Here is a 23714-nt window from a genome sequence, read left to right on the forward strand (position 1 = left end):
GGATCCACAGCGGAAGCATGCTTTTGCTGTTCTTTGAATTTGTTGATTCTGTAGTTTTTCATTAGCTTTCTCCTTCTAATTGTTTGTCTGCAGTGATAGTGGACTTTTCTGCAAAGGAGTCATAGCCTGGATTGGGCCTCCTGTATCCATGCTCATTAGGCTTCTGCTATAGCTGACTCAATCTGGGTAGCAATGGTTATTGCTTTTTCCAGTGTGAGCTGTGGTCCTAGAAGCATGTGTTCTTCTTACACAAAGCATGGTTGTTTTCTCAATCAGCTGGTCTCTAATAATCTCGTCTGCCATATTCCCAAAGTCACAAATTACACTTAGACTCCTCAGAGAAGCAATATACTGCATTGTAGTCTCCCCTGGTTTCTGCTCATGCTGGCTAAATCTGTAGCAATTAGCTATTACATTCACTTTTGGCACAAAAAAGTTATTTAATGCAGTGAGTGCAGTCTCATATTTATCATCTGTAAGGGGGAAAGTGTAAAATATACGCTGCCCTTCTGCTCCAAGGCAGTGGATTAGCAGAGCACGCTTTCTTACTTCAGAAATCTCTGTAGCACTGATTGCAAGCAGATAAGTCTCAAACATATGAATCCAGGCAGTAAAAGCAATTGGAGGCTCACCTGGGCTTTGCAGAAAGGGTGCAGGTGGGTTCAGAGGCAGAAGATCTATCCTTGTCACCAGAATGTTGTATCATGCAAGCAAGGTACTAACAAACTTCAACAGGACTTTATTTACCAAAAGTGAAACCTCTTTACAAGGCTGCTGCTGCTCCCCTCTGTAGCTCTCAGTCCCAGCTAATCTTCTCCCCCCGCCTTCCTGTCTTCTGTGCTTCCAGACTACCAACAGCCAATGGTCCCAGTTCTATTAATTACAAGTAGCATCTAAAACATCACAACTACATTAATATAATCTGTGACATTCTGCCTCTAGAGCATGAGCCGGGAAAATCTTGCCCAACATTAAATGGAATTTCAAACACTAGGTCAGATCTCTCCATCCTTCTTTTACCTTCTTTTATCATTTGCCTCCTGATGCTGTATCTCAATCATTTACCAGGCGCTCGAGTTATTTTATCCTCCTTAAGCTGTGCTGAGTTCTGCTTCGCCATAACGCTTGTCTGTGTAGCAGCTGAGTGATGTACATTGTAAAGCATTTATTTAGGCTATAACTGACCCTGAGGTTGTGTGGTTTGTCTGTTTTGTTTTTTCTGGACAGAAGTTACACTGGATGCAGGTGATTGTGGATTACAAGGAAATCATATTTATTGAAGCATCAGTCTAATGTAGAAATTTACAGAAGTGGAGGTTTTGACATACAGGTGGATGATGGACTTTGGAAGGACAACACAATCCTTAACTTTTTTTTAAGCTGGAGTCTGTAATTTATTTCATTTTTGTAGCAGGGACTGGAACTATAAAAAAGTGGTTAACAAAATCTTAAACTCAAGAGTAGATTGGAAACAACAATTGGGTCTTCTGGCTAATAAGTACTTGAAAATTATTTACTTGTACAGTTTCTGTTAAATCGTTTGTTTGTTTTGGTCAATTTAAAACACCCACGTATCTAGCTTTTCTGAGAGAACTTGGTATGATGTGGTAGCTAAACTATCAATTTCTGCACAATTCAAGCTTTTTATTTTTTTTAAGTTTCTGACCCATGTGGCTGCCAAGTAAGCTTCCAAACATAAATCAACAGTGATTTGTTCTGGAGAGTGCCACCAGACAGTTCAGTGCCTCTGTTGCAACCCATTGCTTTCCCAAGCAGCATCAGAGTGAAGTTAGTAATATTATGGTCCAGTTCACTCTTAGTATTCAGAACCCTGTGGTCTGCAGTGTAAAATTGTAAGAATTGGATTTGTTAAACTTTTCTATACAGCACAACACCATGAGTCAGGCTCCCTAGTCAATCCACAGGGGAAGAAAAGAGGCCGGGGAGAGGAAGGGGGAGAAATACGGCTAAGTTCTGCTCTCTCCTTGCAACCAAGAATAGGAAGCATCCATCATTTATTTGACCCACCAGATTCCTCTTGACAGTCACTAGATGCTATTTCCTGTTTCCTTTCTGTCGGTGCTTTTCAAATAAAACATGATACTGATGATCTCCAGAGCATCCAAGCATAGAAGACCAATCATGACCCTGATCCTGAAAACAGTGAAGCATGTGCTTAAATACAAGTACTGTCATTAGTTTCAATGGGATTAAGCATTTGTAAGATCAGGGCCTAAGAGTGACAGCACAGTGAACTAAACTATCAAGAAAAGTCACAAGTACACTCCAAACTTCTGGACTGTTCCACTCCCTTACCTATTGCTTGTATTTTGGACTTACCAACTTTCTGAAACCTTCATATAGCATCACCTCTTAAAGTAGTGATGTTTACCTCAGATAATGCATGTGAGCTCTCTTGAGGTAATGACACAGCAAACACAAGGCACTTCAATTTCACCACCAGGTAAATCTCAGATAAGGATCTAGAAACATAGAAATATATGGCTAGAAGGAACAATTGCGTTTAGTATAGTCTGTATAATTCTCCTCTTCATGCACCCCTGGATATTAGCCTTTTTTGCAATTGCATCACATCATTAACTCATATTCAATTTGTGATCCACTATAATCACCAGATCCTTTTCAGTATTACTACCTTTTAGCCAATTATTCCCCTTTTCGGAGATGTGCATTTTATATTTTCATTTCCTAAGTTTAGAAGTTTTCTATTGAACGGTTAATTTCAGACCAATTTAATCAAGGTTGTCTAGAATTCTAATTGTGTCCTCCAAAGTACTGGCTATCCTTCCCAACTTGGTGTCGTGCATATTTTAGAAGCGCACACTTCAATCCATTTTATCCCAGTCATTAATGAAAATATTGAATCTGATCCCCTGTGAAACTCCACTTGAAAGGACACGTCAATGTGACTGAATCATTGATATCTGCTCTTTCAGTATGGCCTTTCAATAGGTTGTACAACTCTCCCTCCTCTTCCCACCCCCCATGTTAATTTCATCTAAACCATATTTCTCTAGGTTTTTTTGAAATATCATGTGAGACTTTCAAAAGCCTTATCTTTTAGTATCACATCTACTGCTTCACCCCCATCCCTAATAGCTTTTGGCTGATATAGGAGTAAGCGTAGTAATTTTACCTCCTAGTAAAAGTAAAATGCTTTGTTTTCACTTGTTTTTAAAAACAAACAAAAAAAAACAAAAACAAAAAAAACTTGGGATAGCGCATGTGCATAAGTCAGATGATTTAAAAAAATGCACCTTTTCAACAGTGAAGTTAAACCCTGGGGTACTCTTCTTCCATAGTAGCATTACTCAGTTAATCGGAGAGGCTCTGCTACATCTCTAAGGGTACGTCTACACTTGCACCCTCGTTCGAACTAGGGATGCAAATGTAGGCGACCGAAATTGCTAATGAAGTGGGGATTTAAATATCTCACACTTATTAGCATGATCTCGCTGGTGCGTTTCTCCACTCAACAGCAGTTTCGAAAGTGAAAGTGCGCGCCGGAACGCGTTAGTTCGAGCCAAACCCCTTGGTTCGAACTAATGTTACCCCTCAAAAATGAACGAGGGTGCAAGTGTAGACATACCCAACAACTTTTTTATATTTTCAAAGCATATTTGAACTACTGTAAAACATAGCACTATATTGACCAGCAGTGTTGTTGTCAACCACATGGATGACATCACACAGCAATGACCCATATTTTATTAACTGATTAATTGTTTTACGTTGAAGAAAAGGCTGGATTTTTCACTTTTTTTCCCCTACATTGTTCCATGATGCACTAGTGTTGTGTGTGGTGTCCAGCGATGTTTGATTTCTTGATCTTGTTGGTGCTTTCACATCCATATATTATTCAAAAACAATAAAACAAAATATTGTTGTTCTTCATGACCATCAAGGGCAGTGCAGGAAGTGATACGCTTAGTTTACATCAAGGGAGATCTAGGCTGGTGTGATGGGGTATGTGAATCTCACACTGGGACTGAAGATGTTAAAGAGCAATTTTGGACCTAGCTACATCTGCAGACCATATACCAGATGGGAATGAAGCTTAAAAGGAAGCCTGACAGCTCAGAATGATTCTGACAAAGCAGAGAGGTGAACGTGTCCTGGGTGATCCTGAGAAGGGATGCTGCAGAAGCTCCTCAGGGAAAAGAGGAACCTAGCACACAGACTAAAGACAGTCAGTACTCTTTTTGCCCACAGTTCTGCTACAGACTGAAAAACTAGAACTATAAGATGGAAAATGGGAAGTGTCCCAAAAATAACAGCTGTAAGGTGCTTAGGGTACTTGGCCTTTGAAGAGTCACCCAGAGTCTGGGGCCATTGTCCCGTGGAGTGGGAGAGCCTCGACTCCCCTACCCACTCTCCTCTCCATGGGGGAAAAAAATTACCGTAACCACTAGGTAATGCATCCATCCAGCTCCCGTCATCACAGTTAGATCTTAGGAAAAGCATTCTAGCTATAAGGATAGTTAAGCACCAGAGCAGCAGCAAAGAAATAGAATCCCCACCATTAAAGGTTTTTAAGAATATGATAGACAAACACCACTCCAGGATGTCCTATGTATACTTAATCTTGCCTGAGGCAGGGAGATGGACTGGATGATCCCTTGACGTCCTTTCCAGCCCTGCATTTCTATGATTATCTACCCTTTGCAATGGGTTTGCAAAAGTAAAAAGAAGAGGAATCCAAATGGGCTATATTAAAAAGACCTGGATAACTGTGATGCAGTGGTTTTCAAAGTTCGGTCATGGGCCCACTTGGGTAAGTCTCTGGCAGGCCTGCAACCCTTTGTTTATCGAAGTGTCCATAGCCACGGAGCCTTGCAGCTCCCTTAGGCTGTGGTTTGCTATATCCAACAAAGGGGAGCCGTGGGAAGTGGGCATGGCCTGGGCGGGCCTGCAATCCAACTTTGAAAACCACTGCTCTAATGCATGTAGCAAATACTAGACCATTATTTAGGTTTCATACAGATGTCTGCCTCTTCTCTCCCCCGCCCCTCCCCTTATTCGTGCTCAGTGAAATGTATTGTAAGAGTATTGATTATTACTTGCTTATTTTCAAAGGTCTATTGGAAACACAGCCATTGCACGAGACGGATGAAGAAACGGTTGTTGATGTTGATTTCACCAGCATTATTTCTGAAGAAGAGAAAGAAGAGTTAAAGATTGAGTTAGCCAAGGTAATGGTTTTTGATCCTCTGCATATTAATATTTCTACCTTCTCAATTTGGAAGTTGTTAGTAGCAGGATGAAGTGCAGATATCACAAGTACATTATATTTTCTTTATTTAATTATTCTAGACTAGAATAATGCAGGGTGATTGATTCTGTCAGATTATTTTTGGAAGGTAAATCGTCTATTACCTGTTGATGACAGAGGTAGAATTAATGGTTGTGCTGTTTTAACAAACAGGAGTCTTGTCATTAGTTTTAAATTTGCAGCACAGATGATGAATGAAAGCCCCCCGAAAAAAATTATAGCTTCATGTTCTTTGAAGAGTACGCATTTGTGCCATAACCTTTCGTAACAGCGTCAAATACTTCCTGAGAGCCTCCTTGTGGCTTGGGATTGGCTCTTGTGGCTTCCAACCTCAGTTTTCCCTCTTCCTGGCCCCTCAGTACACAATTCCTTATGCACAAAAGGCTTTCACAAGTCCAGTAACAACCACTCTTCTTGGGTTATGATGCGTTAAAACAAAATTCCAAAACAAACAATGACGGTCTTCCATCTACCTACACCTTTAAATCTAGACCCAAATCCTCCTTCCTGAGGTTTTGGCTCTTTAGTCACACAGAAAGACCTAAGGCCTGGCCTGGCCTTCCTCCTTTGTCACTCCCCAAATGGAAAGCAAAACTATCAGTTAGGTCTTTATACCTAGCTACTACTGCCAGAGAGTTGCTCTTCCTGCCACTCTACTCTACATTGCCCCACTTTGGCTGTTCACAGGCTTCTGTTTTTCTACCCCCACAGAGGCCTGGGTTAGTCAATGACTGCCTGTAAAAACTATCTGTCGTGTGACTTGATTCATTCTTTCCACTGTGGAGGCAAATCAGCAGTGTCACCAATGGGATGAGATCTGTCTTTGGAAAAACCATCCACCCTGTGGCATGCTTACTGAAAAGAACTGCTTACAGGATTCTTAGATTGCAATGTCCTGATAACAGAACTTCTTACAGTACAGTGAAGAGAATTCTCCTCCCTCCAGCCAAAAAAAAAAAAAATCTCCAAATGAGTGAAGGAAGTTGGGAAGAGACTGAACTAGATGAAATTACATGGCATTATTGATTTAGTTTTGGTGAAGTTAGGAAGAGAATCAACATCAAGCTTAAGTCCAGTCTGAGTGCAGCCTTTCACAATATCTGCTGTATGATACGGAAGAAATAGATGATATTCAGGGCCAAACCAATTAGAAATGTGGAAAACCTTTATATGGAGCAAGACTGAAATAATTGGGATTGTTTGCTTTAGAGAAGAGACAAATAAGAAGAGGGACTGAGAGAAGTATTCACAATAAGGAAGGGCAAAGAGAAAGTAGATTGGGAATTTCTGTTCACATTTTCACTAAAATCAGAAAACCGTAAGAAATGGATTCAGTGAAACTACAAGATGGGCAATTCAAAACTAATAAAAGTAACAGTTCTAAAGTTTTTAATAAGCCAAATGTTTTGGGAGGGACAAAATCCTTCAAAACTGTAGGGCATGAAAGGACACTAACAATTGTCAGTCATAGAAAGGTTCTTTTGTAATTGTACCATCCTCTGGAACATCTGGTACTGGTTGCTTTTGGAAAATGATGCAAGACTTGTTATCCTCTGGATTAGATCAATCCTCTGAATTAGAAGAGTTCTCTTTTTTTCCTTTTTTTTTCCCCCTCCACTATACAGTAAAAGTATTACAGTTATAAGAATAGCTATACAGGGTCAGCCCAGTGATTCCTTTAACCCAATATCCTGTCTTTTGAGAGTAGCCTGTGCCACATGCTTCAGAGGGAACAAACAATACAATACCTTGCCATCCTCCTGGCCCTGCTTCTGGCAGTCAGCAGTTTAGAAACACGCAGAGCATAGGGTTCCATTCCTTACCATTTTGGCTAATAGCCCTTGATTGCCATCTCTTCCATGACCTTATCTGGTTTTTGAACCGAGCTACTCAGACTTCTGTTTGATTCCTTCTATATGCTGGTACATGAATTTCAGGGAGAGTAAAAAGCCTGTTGATTGTTTCTGTCCCATTGGGTTTTTATGGATATGAAAAGACCTAATGTCTCTGAAATGCATGTGACATGTTGCTTCTTGAGTGAATTTGTACACCTGTGAATAATAGGAGGGATGCTTAAGTATGGCTACTAATTATATGTATATATCTGGCTCGGGCCATGCAGATGAGGTAGGAGTTATTTCATGTTTAAAGAAAATGTGTGCCAGTCCACATGATAGCTCTTGAATTCATTGCTTTTCTGGCAGACTAAAAGCAGGAGCGGGACAGAGTGGTGAATTCCGTAAAGGTCTCCTCCTGTGAGATTCTAAGCACCCTTCACTCTCATTGATGTCAGTGGAAATTTAGGGCACTCAGCACTCACCACATTGGATGAGACCATTAATTCAAATTTACAAAGACAAATTGAAAGTTCTGAACTCACTACAACTACAGTATCTAGGCCAGCTGGCCTTATAAGACTGCTTTAAATTGCTTATGGCATTCTAGTGGCATGTAATTATGTTCAAAGGGAAAACACTTGCATTTAGAAAAAAGTCAGGAAAATCTGAGAATTTGAGGAGATTAAGTCTATAATTCAATTAAAATTAAGTATTCTGGAATAGATTTTTTTTTTTTTAAAGCACCTTAGGGTAGGGAGCTTCCAGTGTGCTACTGTGGTTCTAAAACCCTAAAGCTCTTGGTGAGACAGTTGCAGGAATTAAATCAATGGAGCTCTGTCTGTTTGATAGGTGGCTGGCACAAACAGTATGCCATGAGTGCTTTTACTTGAAGCTCTACTTTATTTAGTCTCAAGCACTTATGTACATCTGCATCAGGTTAGTAAAATGTCGCCAAAATTCGTAATTACTGAAGTCTGGAGTAGTCTTGAATAGAACGATGATAGCCGTTCAATTGGCCCAACTTTCAGCGGCTGATGGGGACTCTATGATGTGTTCCTGAAGAGTCTAACTACCCCATATTTTCTTCCATTATTTATTTGATTTGGTGAAACTGTAACACAGAGTGTGGGGGCAGCCCTCACTGAAATTGCCAAAGCGAGGGCAGGCTGCAAAGAGGAGAGCAGATAGTCCTCGAACTGATGGGCAACATTGAAGCTAAACTTCCCAACCAGTCACAAACTGCTTCTGATTCCTCCCCCTTTCCTTCCAGTGGTGAAAAAAGAAGCAAAAGAGAAATTACAGGGCCCCCTTACTGCATTCCAGTTCTGTGGCTCCCAGTCTGCGTGTAGGTCCACGTATAGTGACATTATTTTAAAAACTCTGCTTACATATACAAAATGTTCTTCTGATTCCAAAGGGTCAGCCACATTACCAGGTAATTATAGGTTTGGTTCTTACACTAAATATCATACTTCTAGCCAATCCTTTAGTGTCTATAAAACTAAAGGTTTACTATAAAGAAAAAAGAACAAGAAAAATGTTAAATGATAAAGCCATCACACACATACAGAAGACTTCAAAGTCTATCATATTCCTAGCAATACTAGTGAGTTTGCTGGCTTAAAGATCTGTCTGAAATACATCTACAGCTTGGGTGGGTCATTCAGTCCCTTTTTCAGAGTTTTGAGTCACAAGATTTGAGATCGTCAAGCCTTCTTGGGCTCATTCTGAAATATGAGCTTTGGACTATAGCCTACGTGCTAATTTTGTAAGAGTTCTTTGCAACCACAAAGCTCACAATTTATACTGTGAATCTGATCTCACAGGTGTACTTGTGTCTGTATGTACCTTTTAACCAATACTCCTTTTTTTTCTATTAAAATACATTTTAATGTGTTTATAAGCATGGTTTTTTTTTGGTTTTTTTTGTTTTAAAGAACTGAAATATCCATGACCGAGGAGGTAATGTGTCTGGATTCTTCAGGATTGCAAGAACTTTCCTTTGTGATCCTCATTCTTTTGTGATCCTCATTCTATTTAAGTTGGGTATCTGAGTGGAGGCCTAAGGCTGGGTTGCTTTAAGAGAACTGAGGTGTTACCTTAGTAGCTACCCAGAAGCTATTATAGAAGCTGTGTTGTGCTGGCTTAGTAAGTATTGGAATATCCACCAGCTTTGGGGATTGTCTGCCCTATTCTTTTCAGTTTGGCCCCAATTAAGTGACCTCATTTGGCTCCCCTGGAACCCTAGTCGTCATCACCATAAAATATCAGTCAAGCTGGCTTGCTTAGTTATACTAAGCCATTGTAGTGGCTTACTAAGATCTATTGGTTTAGCTGGTTTGGCCATAAGTACGATATTCCAGTTTTCAGCAGCGGTCCAGGCATTTAACTAGTTCACCAAGATCTCCCTGTACAAGCAGGAATGGACCATTCCCCAAAGGGGAAGGAATGTGTGCTGCCCTGCCAGCTGGCGCTTCCCCTGGCTGCACGCTCCCTCTGGCTGCGCGCTCAGGCAGCTCTGGGGTAGAGAGGGCTCAGACAGGCAGGAAAGGGGACTGCTGGGCACACAGTGCAGAGGGGGCTGTAGTGCAGGAGGGCCACACCCTATCTTTCCAGGGGGCTGCCTGGCTGCTCCTATAGCACTCTTCTGATCTGCACTCCCAGGCAGCTTGCTGGAGCTGAGGGGCTGGCAAATCCCTTGGGGCTGCTCATTCTGGAGTTGAGGTGGGAGAACGGTGGGGTAGGCGGGAGAAGGGTGAATGGAGTATGGGGCTTGAGAGAAGAGGCAGAGCATGAGTTCAGCTTTGTGGGAAGAGGCAGGCAAGGGTTCAGTTTTCAGACATTGTAGGGTGGCCAGCTTTCCACTTGGACATCTATTTATTGGATATGCAGGGAAAAAAATAAAATCACTTTAATGGAAATTCTAATTGTGATGTCAAGAATGATAATTACATTCCCCCCTCCCCCCCCCCCCCAATGACTCCTGCAGATTCATTATTACAGGGGGCTACTTCTGCTTACTGTGAGGCTTGCCTGGTAGAGATTTTTAATCCTGATGCTGACTCTCAGCATAAGACTGAGTAAATGGTAAACTAGTGGCTGAAACTGTTTCTAGTTGTCCTCTCCTTAATCAAATGTCCTATTAATATGCTAGTGAACAGCATTATTTTTGTATAAAACAAGGACTGAAAAATTGAAAAGAAGTTTGTCAGAGTACAAAGAGTAGGTTAAAAGCCATCTCCCCAGGTGCACCAGCCTCCAGAGAGAGGAGCCTGCCACCCAGAGCTGCTACCAGCATTTCCATGGTTACTTAAATGCATATTAATGTCCCTAGTCCAGACAGGGGCCAGGTCCAATAACAGTCCTTGTATCTACACTATAACGGTGTGGTCTCTGTACTAGGCAACCCTTGGTAGCTTCTAGTGCTTTGTAAAAATCTGTTTTAATTATTTCACACCATGTGAAACAGCAACAGAGATTAAAAGTCACACAGAAAAGCACAGCAGTTCTTTTTAAATGGTGCCCTTTATTTGAAACCTACTGTGTGTGTGTCGGGAGGGAGGGGGACGGTAGGGTTGTCATCAGATAGATAACCTTACGATAACCTAGAGATGTAAGCGGGTAGTCAAATAGGAGCTTGACTAGTTGCTCTTCCCCCCACCTACCTTGCTACCTCTCTCTGATAGAGGCCGCAAAGGGGGGAGCACGAGCTGGTGCTGGGGGAGCAAGCTTAAAAGCCGGTTCTCTTTCCCCTCCCCCCAGCACTGGCTCCGCAGGGGGCAGCATGGAAAAGGCATGGTCTCATGCCGGTCCCACTGCTGCTCCTCTCCTTTTGGAAAGTATGAGAGCTGCCTGCAGCTCTCATACATTTCAAAGGAAGAGGCACAGAGGGGAACCCTTGCTGGTGAGGACTGCTTTGTTCCAGCTGCCTCTCGCCCTTTGAAATGCGTAAGAGCCACGGGTGGCTCTTACACATTTCAAAGGGCGAGAGGCAGCTGGAACAAAGCAGTCCTCACAGGCAAGGGTTCCCCTCTGTGCCTCTGCCTTTGAAATGTACAAGAGCCACAGGTGGCTCTTATGCGTTTCAAAGGAAGAGAGGCAGAGGGCACCCCGTGGGCGGCTCTTGTATATTTCAAAGGGAGAGGAACAGTGGGATAGTGAGTGCCCCCTTATCGATTAATCGAGTAGTCAATGGAATTGGACCCCACACGGACAGGTGCTGCTGCTACCCCATGCTGCTCCCTCAGTATCAGAAGCAGTAGCACAGGGCAGCAAGTAGCAGTCTGCATGGCGAGCTGGTTTTTCAACTGGCTCCCCTTGCAGACTGTCTCTGCATGCCATCCTGAGCTGCTGCCTCTGATACAGAAGCAGAAGTGTGAGGTAGCAGGGGGCTTCCCAGGAATGGGGCCAGGAGCACACTGAATGGTTGTGTAACCTCTAAGATTTCATGTGGTTACATGACTATTCAGTTATACTATATCCAACATCCCTAGTGGGGGCTGGGACAGGCTTGCTATGAATGTTTTTATATGATCCAAGGCAGGTGGGCTGTAACCTATGTTAAGCTGAAGCTGTAAATAGGAAATGTAAATCTCATGCATTCAAAGGAAGTTGTCTGTGTTACATGGTCTACTCCGGCTCTTACCACTCCCATTTTCTGTGTAAATCAAGTGACTTCATTGAAAGATTCCTGATGCCCCAAACAGTAGTTGCTGTGTGTTTTTTCCTGATGGTGAGAGAATTCCCCTCCTTGCTAGGTGTGTGTGGAGGGGGGAGAGGGGTCATATATTTAAAGAGACGTGAATTTTGAAAAGAATTCTACTAATGGATGTGGTGGTTTGAGCAGCTTCCCAAGGAATCTCTCCTCCCTCCACACAGACACACCCGACCCATACGCCTCTGTCAAATACAGATGCACATGAACCTTCGTACAGCTTCTAATTCTGAGCATGTGGTATTGATTTATACTTCCATGATGAGCTAACTTTTTTTTTTTTTTCTATTCAGCTAGAAGATGAAATTTCAACTTTACGGCAAGTGTTAGTAGCCAAAGAGAAGCACCTGGCAGAACTAAAACAAAAGCTTGGTATCAGCCTGATGAATGAGCTGAAACAGAATTTTAGCAAAAGCTGGCACGACATGCAGACTACTTCTGCGTGAGTATGAAACCCTTAACAATTCATTCTTCTCTGTGGCGTAGCATATTGTGTACTTCATCTTTTAGGCCTTTATCTGCTGAAATATGTGGCCAAACTTGAACAAGGTGCAGGAACTAGCATGGTAAGTTCCTCAAAACACTAAAGTGGTTTAAAAAAATTCCTGCAGAAGCAGCAACAACCTACAATTCTACTGTACCTCTCCAAATGTTACCCATATCTCACTAACCCCAGATTGGGGGTAGAATATCTCTGATCTGATGACATTGTTTGTTTTCCTACTTCTTGGGGAGGGGGAGTTCTTTGTACCAAAATAGCAGCAGCAACAAGAAACATATCTATGACTCCATATGGGAATTTTCTACCATTTTTCATAATCTACTTCAATAATTGAAAGCAGGAAATTGCAGAGTTGTTGACTTGAGTTCCACGACTTGAACTAGAGTCTGACTTAAGTCACCTAGGTGATTTGACTTGAGACTCGACTTCGGTTTATTGTTTGTGACTTGAAACTTGACTTGAGACTTGCTAATTTTGTTAAATCGACTTGGTGAAAAAATTGTCAGAAAATGCCGCTGTTCAGACGTGCCCAGAGTGGCGATAGCAGCCCTGCCTCCCAGCTGGGACTCCCAAGCGGGGAGGTGGAGCCACGATCGCCGCTCTAGGCGTGTCAGAAGCCTGGTGGGGACAAGGGGAGTGGCTGGGACTCCCAGCCGCTCCCCCCGCCCCCAACAGGCTTCTGCACAGTCACAGGGTCCTAGCGCTGATCGTGGTCCTGCCTTCCAGCCACTCCCCCTGCCCACGCCAGGCTTCTGTCCGGTGCGCAGCCAGAAAAATCAGAAAATACCATACTGTCTGGTAGAATACCGGACACCTGGCAACCCGAAGTACTTCAGCCAAGTAAACAATTATCATATGCATGAAGATGGGAGATTTCAGATTTGTAAAAAAATTGATAAAAATATCGTGTTTACTTGTCAACAATATGCTACATTGTTGAGGACTACTTTTCTTTCGAAACGATGCAATACATGGTGAATGTGTTTCATTGTTTTTTGTTTTGAACGCATCTAGGCGCAATTTCTGGTTTTACATGGATATATGACAATGTGAAAATCGTATTGATTGTATGTGTATGTCTATGAAATTTTACATTAATACGCCATTTTTGAAGTAGGAATAAGACCCTCCGGAAAAGGGCACTATTTCCGGAGGATCGGGGCCAGTGTAGAAACTCTTTTCCGGCTTTTTTAAAAGCCGGAAAAAAACGGCGGAAATTTTTATTTAAATGCCGCGGGGCATATTTAAATCCCCCGCGGATTTCACTACGACGACTGGTGAAATTTACATGCCCCCTCAGGAAAAGGGGCCAGTGTAGACGTAGCCAAGGTGTTTATGGAATAAATTATCCCAAACCAAGAAGAATAGTCAGTTCTTTAGTTAGGGACCTGATAATCGGTTGCTCACTACCACTTTCAACAGCAGAAAAACCGCAGTTCAGGCGACTTGGTCATGTGTTGGATCCCCAGTCACGAGAAATAAGTCTGTATTCGGTTATGACAGAACTGGACAACTTGTACCATAACGTGAAAGCACTTCTTTCTGAGGCAGACACAATTGCATTGATGCTCGACATCTGGTGAGATAGAAGAATGAGAGGCTTTTGGGAGTAACAGCCCATATGATGATAAGGCATGCACTCATGACAAAACTGTTGTCGTGTGAAAGGTTCCTTGGCCAGCATTCTGGTGAGAACATTGCAGAAGTGTTTGAGAACATATGTGATTCTTATAAAATCGAGGATAAAATTAGATCTGTTATAACAGACAATGCTGCGAACATGCATAAAGCATTCACCATAGCATTTAACAACCATGAATCAGAGCAGCAAATTGATATGCAAGGTGACACTTTGGAAAATGAAGAATTATGGGAAGACTTAAACCCTGAAGTCGTTACATCAGTCATCCATCATGTAAACTCAAGTGGACCTCTAATTAAGAGACTAAGTTGCTTTGCTCATATTCTGCAACTCGCTGTCGGGGATGGTTTCAAGGAGGCGAAGTTTATGGTGCCCAGGCAAAAGTGTCAAAAATCTGCAGCCTTCTTTACACAAGTACCCTATTCAAGGAAACCTTTGAAAGAAGGTTTGGTCTTCAAGCTAGTATTCCCCAAACCAATGCCACCAGGTGGAACAGTATTCTCAGACAAATGCATGCTTTTTTGTCCCTGGATGAAGAAAAGCTGAAACACATGCTTGAAGAACAAAACCAGTGTAATTTAAAACCCAGCCAGAGGGATTATTCCCAACTAAGAGAACTAGCGTTGCTACTCCAGCCATTTCTGGACGCCACAGAGAAAGTACAAGGTGAACAGCATGTTATGATTTCAGCAGTGGTGCCATCAATAATTGGACTATGCCACCACCTTTTGGAATTTATTCCAACATACTTGGGGAACATGGTTACAGCTTTAAGAAGCAGTAGTGAAAAAATTCATTGTCATTTGCATTAATACCATTTGATACCATTACCAAGTCCTTTGGATGACACAAAAAATCACTATTTGCTTTCAGTCATTTCATGTACTTTGTGGCGGCCGTGTTAGACCCTCGTTTTTGCTTCTGGTGGCTGGAAAAAATTAGTTCTGATGATGCTAAAACTAATGCTGTGAAAGCAGAAATTGTTTTATAACTTCAGCAGTTTTGTTCAAATCCTCACAGTTTGTCTGCCTCTAGCTGTACTGGCCATGATAATGTCTCAAACTCTGATGCTGATGGCCCACTAGTTAAATCAAAACCTGCATCCTCACTGTATGTTTATCGAAGGCCAGCTAACACCACCATACCACAGCCAGGAAATTTTGATGATGAGCTGAGGTGTTATCAAGAGCTAGCTGCTAAGATAGCAGATGATGGAATGGATGTGATGTCTTTCTGGAAAAGTCATGGAGAAAGCCTTCCATTGTTGCACAAGGCTGCTATGAGTGTGTTTATGGTTCCTGCCAGTAGTGCACCAGTTGAAAGGATGTTTAGCCAAGGAGGGATTGTAATGCACCCACATTGTGCCAGACTGGATGATGATGTGGTGGAAAAGATAATATTTCTCAATATAATACCGAATACTAACTTTGTTAATGAATGAAGACTTTTTTTTTTATTTCTAATTTCATTTTGTGCACCTAGTTTTACATAGCTGTAGCTCAAGGCTACTATGAATATGTTTGTATAAATACATAACGTGTGTAGTTTGTTACATTTTAGCCAAGTAGTCAAAAACTAAACAGGACTACTAGTAGTTAGCAAGTACTGCAAGTATGATTCGGATTTATGTTAAGTGAAAACAGTGAATATTGTTGTTTATCGATATTGATGGCTTGTACAAAAGTGACTTGACATTTTTAAAATTAAGCCTTGAGACTCAACTTGGGACTTGAACTGTAGTGACTTGAGACTCGACTTGGACTTGACGATGACTTGAAGACAACACTGGGAAATTGTCACAGGAGAAGTAGTGCTGTGTCTAGTGGTTAGACCAGGGGATACTTAACTTCATGATTCCTGAGTTTGTTCATATGAGTGCAGTTTGAATTTAGTTGAGTCTCACTCTGTGGCTCTGCCTTAGTTTACCTACGTGTAATATGGATATTAAGAAGACTTACTTAGTTTCCAAGAATGTGGAGAGGCTCAACTAGATGAGATCCATAAATTAAAGATACTATAGAAGTGCAAAGCATTGGTATACCACTTGCAATGTATAAATGATGGTAATTGACACTGAAGTGTTGTTAAATCAACTCAGGAAAAGTCTCTATCTGTAAATCTTTTAAAAATCAAACCAATGATACTGTGGATTTCTAATGGTCTAGCTCAGTTGCTGTCTGCCAAGAGGGTATTTTTGAAAAATGGGTTGCTTGTTTGTAGGTTGGAGAGATGGCTTTTTATTTGTGCTACTGAGTAAAACTAACATGGGCCTCTTTGTCTAGCATGGGGAAAGGAGTTAATGATGGAAACAGTGGTGAAACCTGTCTTCAGTCTACCACAAAATGAAGACCCAGGGCAGGTACAACACACTTAAGCTTTGGACTTAATAATTTTGACTGTATTGGAGTAGGACTCACTCACTTTGACCGGGCTGGGGTAGGGGTTGGGATCCAGGATGGGGGGGAGGGCTCTGGCTGGGGATGTGGACTCTGGGGTGGGAGTTTCAGAAACAAGGTTTTTGAGAGGGGTTTTGGAGTGTGGGATGTGGACTCCAGGAGGGAGTTTGGGTGAAGCAGAGAGCTCTGGGCTGGGTCAGGAGGTTAGGGTGTAGAATAAGGTCTCTGGTTGGGAATGTGGGCTCTAGAATCAGAACAGGAGTGAGGGGTCTGGAGTGTGAAAAGAGTTTGGGATGCAGGCTCTGGCTGCGTGGCGCTTATCTTAAGTGGCTCCTTAGTGGAAGGGTCAGGAGGATCTGTATGCTGACCCTGTATACAAGCTGTGCCATCACAGCTCCTGTTGGCTGTAGTTCCAGGCCAACTCCTATTTATTCCAGTGCAATTCAATATTTGCAACAATGCTGCAAAATGTCAGAGCTAAAGTAGCTTTTCTAATAGAAAAGTTGCAAGGCTGTTAAAACTTTCAGCCCTGAATGTAAAATACCTTCTGTTTGATCTAACTCCTTTACTTGTGTCCATTTCTGGGCACCACAGCTCAGGATAGGTGGACAAATTAGAGAGAGTCCAGAGGAGAGCAACAAAATGAATTAAAGGCCTAAAACATGAACTTTCAGGAAAGATTGAGAAAATGGGGGTTTATTTAGTCTGGAGAAGACTTGGGGTAGGTATAAGTCTTTAAGTACATAAAAGATTGTTATAAAGAGGGGGGTGATAAATTGTTCTCCTTAACCGCTGTTGACAGGACAAGAAGTAATGGACTTAAATTGCAGCAAGATCTAGGTTAGAGGAAAAGCTTCCTAACTGTAAATACTGGTTAAGTGCTGCAATAAATTACCTAGGGGACTTATGAAATCTGTCATTGAAAATTTTTAAGAACCAGTTAGACTAGAATGGCCTGTCAGGGACGATCTGGATAATACTTAGTGTAGGGGACTGAACTAGATGGACTATAAAGTTCCCTTCCAGTCCTACATTTCCAAGATTTCTATCATGGCCGGAACTATTTCAAACCTGTTGTGTTTTTTTAACTTATTGTCCATTCTTTTTCCTCTGGTGCTCTACAATGGGCTGATTTTAACATAACCTATGTGTCTGAAGAGGGGGGCTTTATTTTCACAAGCCTTCTTGCCTGTATAAAACATACCAATAGTTTCCTAAAGAATGAGTAATCAACTCCAATCATTCCATGTTGGTGGTAGTTGAGGAGGCGTTCAGATGGAATCATTTTTCCTGAGCTCAGGTTTGCAGTGAATAGAGACTGCCAGGCATTTCGGTAGCTTACAGTGCTATGTGCAATTTATTTTCAAGTATGAATAACTGCACTTTTTAATTAGATGCTGGAAGCAGGATAATGTTGGTGGGTTTTAAGAAAATGTAGTAATTTTGGGTTAAAGTATAATTGTATTTTATTTACAACATACAAAGGCAGTTGCACTGCTTTTTAAAATTTATTTTCTTAATTAACATTTTCTTACCAAGATAAGAGGCTTATATAACATTTTTTTTCTTCATTATAGGCCTTTGCTTATGATTGGCTGCACCTCTTTCTTTTATGTTTAAAATAAGTTTTGCAGTTCACAGTATAAGAAGAAGAAATGCGCCCTCTAATTCAGGGCTACTCGACACACGGCCTGCAGCCCATTTGTTGGTGCGGTTTGGATTTACGTGGTGCTCAACATGCAGCCACGGGTGGGAGCCAAAACAAAAAAGCAGTCAATATAATAGTATTCTGTTGATATGCGTTTTAGTAGTTAAATTCCTGGACTGTCATTGCTGATAGAAAGTGCTATCATATGCTTGAAAATTGGGTAAATATTGCATTTTATTAATATCAGCAGAACTAACTTAAATGGGGCCTGTGTGTTGTGTAGTCCTGCCTTAATCTTTGTATTCATACCCATCAGTGTGAAAGAAGCTATTTGCATATATATTTGCATGTATATTCAACCACACTTAAGTTGCGGCCCTTAGCATGTGCTGTGAGTATCATTGTGCCCCCGGGGGCTTCCAAAGTTGAGTAGCCCTGGACTAATATTTTCCATGTGACACAAGTCATGTGGTGAAATAGTCCTAATGGGTTCAGTGCTTTTCTGGCCCTGTTTTAGCCATTAAATTTTAAATAATCATCTGTAGCTGATGTCAGGTTAATGTATCCTGCAATGTCTATGATCATCGATCTCTCATATGAAGCACTGGAAATATATCTCAAAAAGACTAAGGCATCCTCACCATAGTCCTCCCATGAGAAGTAACTTTGTCTGCCATTTTGCCCATCAGTGTCCTTCTGGGTCTTTTTGGTAACAGCAGCAAATCACTCCAGAATTGTCTTGGGCAGCATCAGGAGTGGACTAGTAAATTTACAAAGGGGTAATTACTATAACCAAACTTTTCTTATTGATTATCTGGCAACAGCTCCTTTTATGTCAGTGTGGTCTGATGGCTCCCAAGACATACCTTAGTTTCTCTCTGTTTTATGATTAGGGCTCTCCCAAACTAATGGCCATGAAAAATGTATCATGAATGGTGAAATCTGTGTGTGTGTGTGTGTGTGTGTGTGTGTGTGTGCTTTTACCCGATATTATACAGATTTCACAAGGGGGAAACGAGCATTACTAAAATTGGGTGTGCAATTCTAAAGTGAGATGAAGGGAGATTGGGGTATTGTCACTCTCTCGATTTTGCACAGCCTTCAAAGTTGGGAGGGGCTATGGAATGGTAGTTGATGACTGAGGGCAGACAGCAGTACAGAAGTAAGGGTGTTAGTACCAAAACATGCCATCCTTCTGTGGTGCTGTGGGCGGTGGCTCTGCCTTCAGTGCTGGGCTCCGAGCAAGCAGCCATGGAGTTCAATAGCAACCTCTTGCTCCTATCCTCACATCCAGAGATGGAACACAGATACCTCCCCAGAACCCTAGTGAGGATTCATGTGTACAGGGGCGAGGAGTCCTGTGGCACCTTATACACTACCTGAAGTGTTGGAGCATAAGCTTTCGTGGGCAAAGACCCACTTCGTCAGGTGCATGTAGTGCATGTGTACAGGGTCATCTTTGCTCACAGTAACTTGAGGATAATCCTCCATTATAGAGTATATTGTGGCACAGCCAGACCTTGTTACTTTGTTGTGCAGATTTCCATCAGTCAGTGTGGAAACAGGAGAGCACAGTGCTCTGCTTGCATTGTACAATTTAACAGCGTAATATACGGAGGCTTTATTAGTATGACATTAAATATATAGCAATGTGTCCTAGAGGATCAGAAATTTCTCAGTCTGCCATAATATATGGGCAATTGTAATCCTGCTGTGGAATTTCGAGAATGCAGTATCCTGCATTCCCACACAGGATTAATAACAAGCAGTAGTAATGATTAGCATGGAAACGTGGGTGTTTTTGCTAGCTATGTGTCACTGTTTTTAGAAATGTTGTTGTTTAAATTTGCAAGTAAATGTGCTTTTAAGAATAATGGAATAATTGTGTTGATTCCATCAAGCATAGACCCAGCTCCAAAGCCCTGTAGAGTCATAGGAGTCCATCCTACCAACTTTGGTGGGCTCTGGATTGGGCTTGGATCCCACAGCGCAGACACATGCTAATCATATATTTCTGTAAGCTACTTTTTGCCCATTGTTATTCACAGCACAACAGTGCCTTACTTAAGAAGTAGTCCTGTGGAAATCAGCAGTCATGTGTTCAGCATGAGTGGGAGGGGGCAATATCTGGCCCTATATTTCTATTCCTATATAGCATCACCGCTGTCATGATTTGCCTCCCCCTTTTTATTCTTGTTAGTCTTGAACAGTATCTGACAGTTGTGCCAGATAGTGTGATGAAGCACAAACAGTGATGACTGAGATCACCAAACACATTTGAACTTATTTCAGGCGAAAATAAATTGTATGTAGAAATTCACTCTGACCCCCTTTTTAAAATTATGTTCACAGTGTGAACTACAGATCATGGATCAGATTCTGCTCTGTTACTTCTGTCCAGGCCTGTTGAAGTCTGCAAGACTGCATAGGGCTGACAGCAAGTCATGTCCTTTCTGTGATTTCTTTAACCAAACAAATCCAAAAAACTTAATTACAGCAGTGGGCTCTCAAGAATTCTGTGCATTACCCATATTCTCTTTCTGGTGTATGTCTCTGCTAGAATGACTGGATAGAAGTAGTTTGTGCCTTAGAGCCAATTATTTCCCCAAAACACAGTTTTAAGTACTACAGGCTACTGGGCGATGCTACATATAACTGTCAATATTAATTCCTCAAGGACCCCTTCTTGAGCCTGTGGATGCTCTCCCCCACCCACCTTCTTGCTCTGACTGAAGGTCCAGACAGACAACAGGTGAAATCTTGGCCATTGAAATCTATGGTAAAACTGTTTTGCCTTCAGTGAGGCCAAATTTTCATTCAGTGATTTTACTCAATTGTCATGGAGGGACCCCAATAAGCAAGGCAGAGTGCTGTTTGCATAGTACTACTGTGACCCCATCCCTATTGCATGTGGCACTCTCCCCCATGTGGTAGAACTTAGACCACTTACAGGGAGAGAGAATGAGTTGGCTCTTAGCTAAGGCTATAGAGCAAGCTGGCTTTTAGTTCAAGCTATAGAGGCTCATGCACTAAGCTCCAGAGGTCCCAGGTTCGGTTCTGCCTGTTGGCATTATTCCAGCCTCGGGCAGATCTCCCAGGATGTGTAGATTTTTGTGGTCAAGATCCCTCTGCTCATTTTTCAGAGGCAAAAGGGAGGCTGCACCAAAAGAACATTGCAAGGTATGTCTGTCCTGCTAGCTTTACTCTAGCTTGCTCAGAACGGTGACGCTGTGGCCCTACGCACTTCAGTTGTAGAAAGCTGGCTGAACAGTTATCCAGAGTTCTAAGTGGGCTTGTACAGCTAATAATGAAGCAAGCATTGCTTAAAGCTGCAACTTCTCACTACTCTGCATCCTATGCCAACAAGACAAAGTTAGCTTGGAGACATGTGCTGGAGCATCACTCTCACTCTGTGGTTTCTGTATACACATGCCATGCATAAAGTTTCCAGACCCTCTGGCTTCTCTTTTGATTTCTCCATCGCTAAGGTCAAATGGGAGCATAAATCCTTTGAATGAGTTGAGGGGTGTTCTCTCTAAGCAAAGTACCTATGTAATTTCCATCTTGTCTGTCTTTATTTGGGGACAGGAAACATTGTTAAAAATAAAAATTCTGCCAGGCATAAGTTGTGAGGGTTTTTTGGGTGGTATCTTCCCCCCCCCCCCAAAAAGTCAGTCAAAGGACTGTATTCTTACCTGTCATAAATGGATTAATTCCATTGATGCTCTGAGTTTGACTCTTGAGTGTTGATCCAAATGACACGCCCCCTGAAATTGAAGGTTTATCCTAAAAGCACAGATCTAACTTTAACTAGAGCAGTGCCAGTGAAAGCCAGTGAATGCCAAGAAAAGGGTTTCCCTTTTCTGTAGATACAGATTTTTTAAAAAATCAATTCCTGGTGAGACTCTTACAAGTATCAGTTTAGTGGGGTGACCATTACAGTGCTACATTAGGCAAAATAATTACAGTACATTTTTGCTTCACTTTCCACTATAAATGCTATTATAGGTTCCAGGTAGGCAGAGGAGAAAAAGCTGCAGCCTCTGTCGCTAGTTGCAGAATTAAAATTAAGTTCAGGTCACTGATAAACCTTTGTGCTTATCTGTAAGGGTGAGATGACAAGATACAAGCTCAGTCATTCTGACATTCTTAAGAACATGTTCTTAATTGTGGATTATTAGAATAGACTGTTCTTGTAACATGTCATTTAAATGCATTTCAAAGCTCAAATCAAATGTGTTAATAATACTGTAGTTAGCCCTCCGCTTTTCCATGGAATCCCTAGCAAAATATCTGTAAAGCCAAGAGTTTCTTATCTGCTTTACATTCATTCTAGAGCATTTCATTCTTAAGATGACTAATGCTTTAATCCTGAAAAAGAATCAAGCTCTGTAAGACGTGGCTTGTGCCACCAGGCTCCGCTCCTGTATGGTTTTGTTCTTGTTTGAGTCTTCTTAAATCTTGTGAAAGCTTTATCATTAAGGAAAGCTCCTAATAGATTAATCTTTGCCAGAAAAGACCAAAAGAGAACACTATTGAATGCCATTAGCAAAATGAAGGTACATTAATTTACAATATATGTTATCATATGTTTCACTGATGCTTTAAAATATTTATACCCAATTATTCATAGTTTCATAGAGTATATGCCAGAAGGGACCATTAGCTCATTAAGCCTTTATATGCCCAGCCATTAATTTCACTCAGTGAGCACAGTAAATTGGTTTAGACTAATCATTATAGTCCTGAGGTGAGCCAATAAGTTGTATGTCACACAAAGAGAATAGGAGAGACTAAGTTATCACCAATGCCTAGGGCATCTGCAGTGGGAAGGATTCCGTAACAGTCAGCTGTTCTTGTTATTTACAGTCTCACCAGTCTTTCTCACATGCAAACATTAGCAACAAAAATGTCATCTAGAAGATTGAAAAAAAATTGAATGGCATTGGACAAAGAACCAATCCTGGGGGACCCATTAGAAATCCCCACACTCACTGAGGTCAACTACATTTGAGGTGTCAGACACATCCTAATCCAACTAACGTGCTCTCTGAATTCCATATAATTTTTTAAATCAAAATGCCATATCTAATACATGATTTGCTATGAGTTGGGAATAATATATTGATATCTGCTTTTTACTGGCTTATTTGAGTCCTTGAAAGACGATCAAACTTCAGCTTCCTGGCCTGAGATCAGCTAGTACCTTGAAGCATGAGATTTGAATATCCAATTTTATTCTGTGTAACTATAAATATTAATCATTTACGTATCCAGTTACAGTATTTAACTCTATCTAATAAATATGTCCAGTCTGACTATATATTGTGTGAAGCAGTATATTGTACTAATTACATATTGAAACAAAATACAGGACTATGTAGCACTTTAAAGACTAACACGGCTACATTTCTATCACTAATTACATATTGTGTGAATCAATTTCCTTTTATTTGTTTGCATTAAATCTGCCATAAAAATCAGCAGTAGTGTCTTGTTCTCATTTCAGGACAATGCAAATAAGAGTGAAGAGTTATATAAGTCAGGCTTGGTAGGTGATATGATCAAAATATGCCGCAAGTCTACTTTATCTAATGGAGGATAACTTAGCTCCCTTGGAGGTCAGTTGTCCAACCCCACAGTGTCACAATAATTCATAAAAAAGTTTATTTTACTGTAAA

At 41.4% G+C, this 23714-nt stretch overlaps 1 protein-coding gene across 4 annotated transcripts in view; it reads left to right on the forward strand.

The window, feature by feature from the left end:
• Positions 1–23714, forward strand: part of TPD52L1 (TPD52 like 1) — an 82292-nt gene that overhangs the window by 34352 nt on the left and 24226 nt on the right. For all 4 annotated transcript variants that reach the window (XM_075924104.2, XM_075924103.2, XM_006139443.5 and 1 more), the window contains exons 2-3: positions 5098–5213; positions 12139–12287. In XM_075924104.2, the coding sequence (XP_075780219.1) occupies positions 5098–5213; positions 12139–12287 (265 nt within the window). The remainder of the gene's footprint in view (positions 1–5097; positions 5214–12138; positions 12288–23714) is intronic.

Source organism: Pelodiscus sinensis, chromosome 3, assembly GCF_052426305.1.
Source record: "Pelodiscus sinensis isolate ZL-2025 chromosome 3, ASM5242630v1, whole genome shotgun sequence".
Lineage (NCBI taxonomy): Eukaryota > Metazoa > Chordata > Testudines > Trionychidae > Pelodiscus > Pelodiscus sinensis.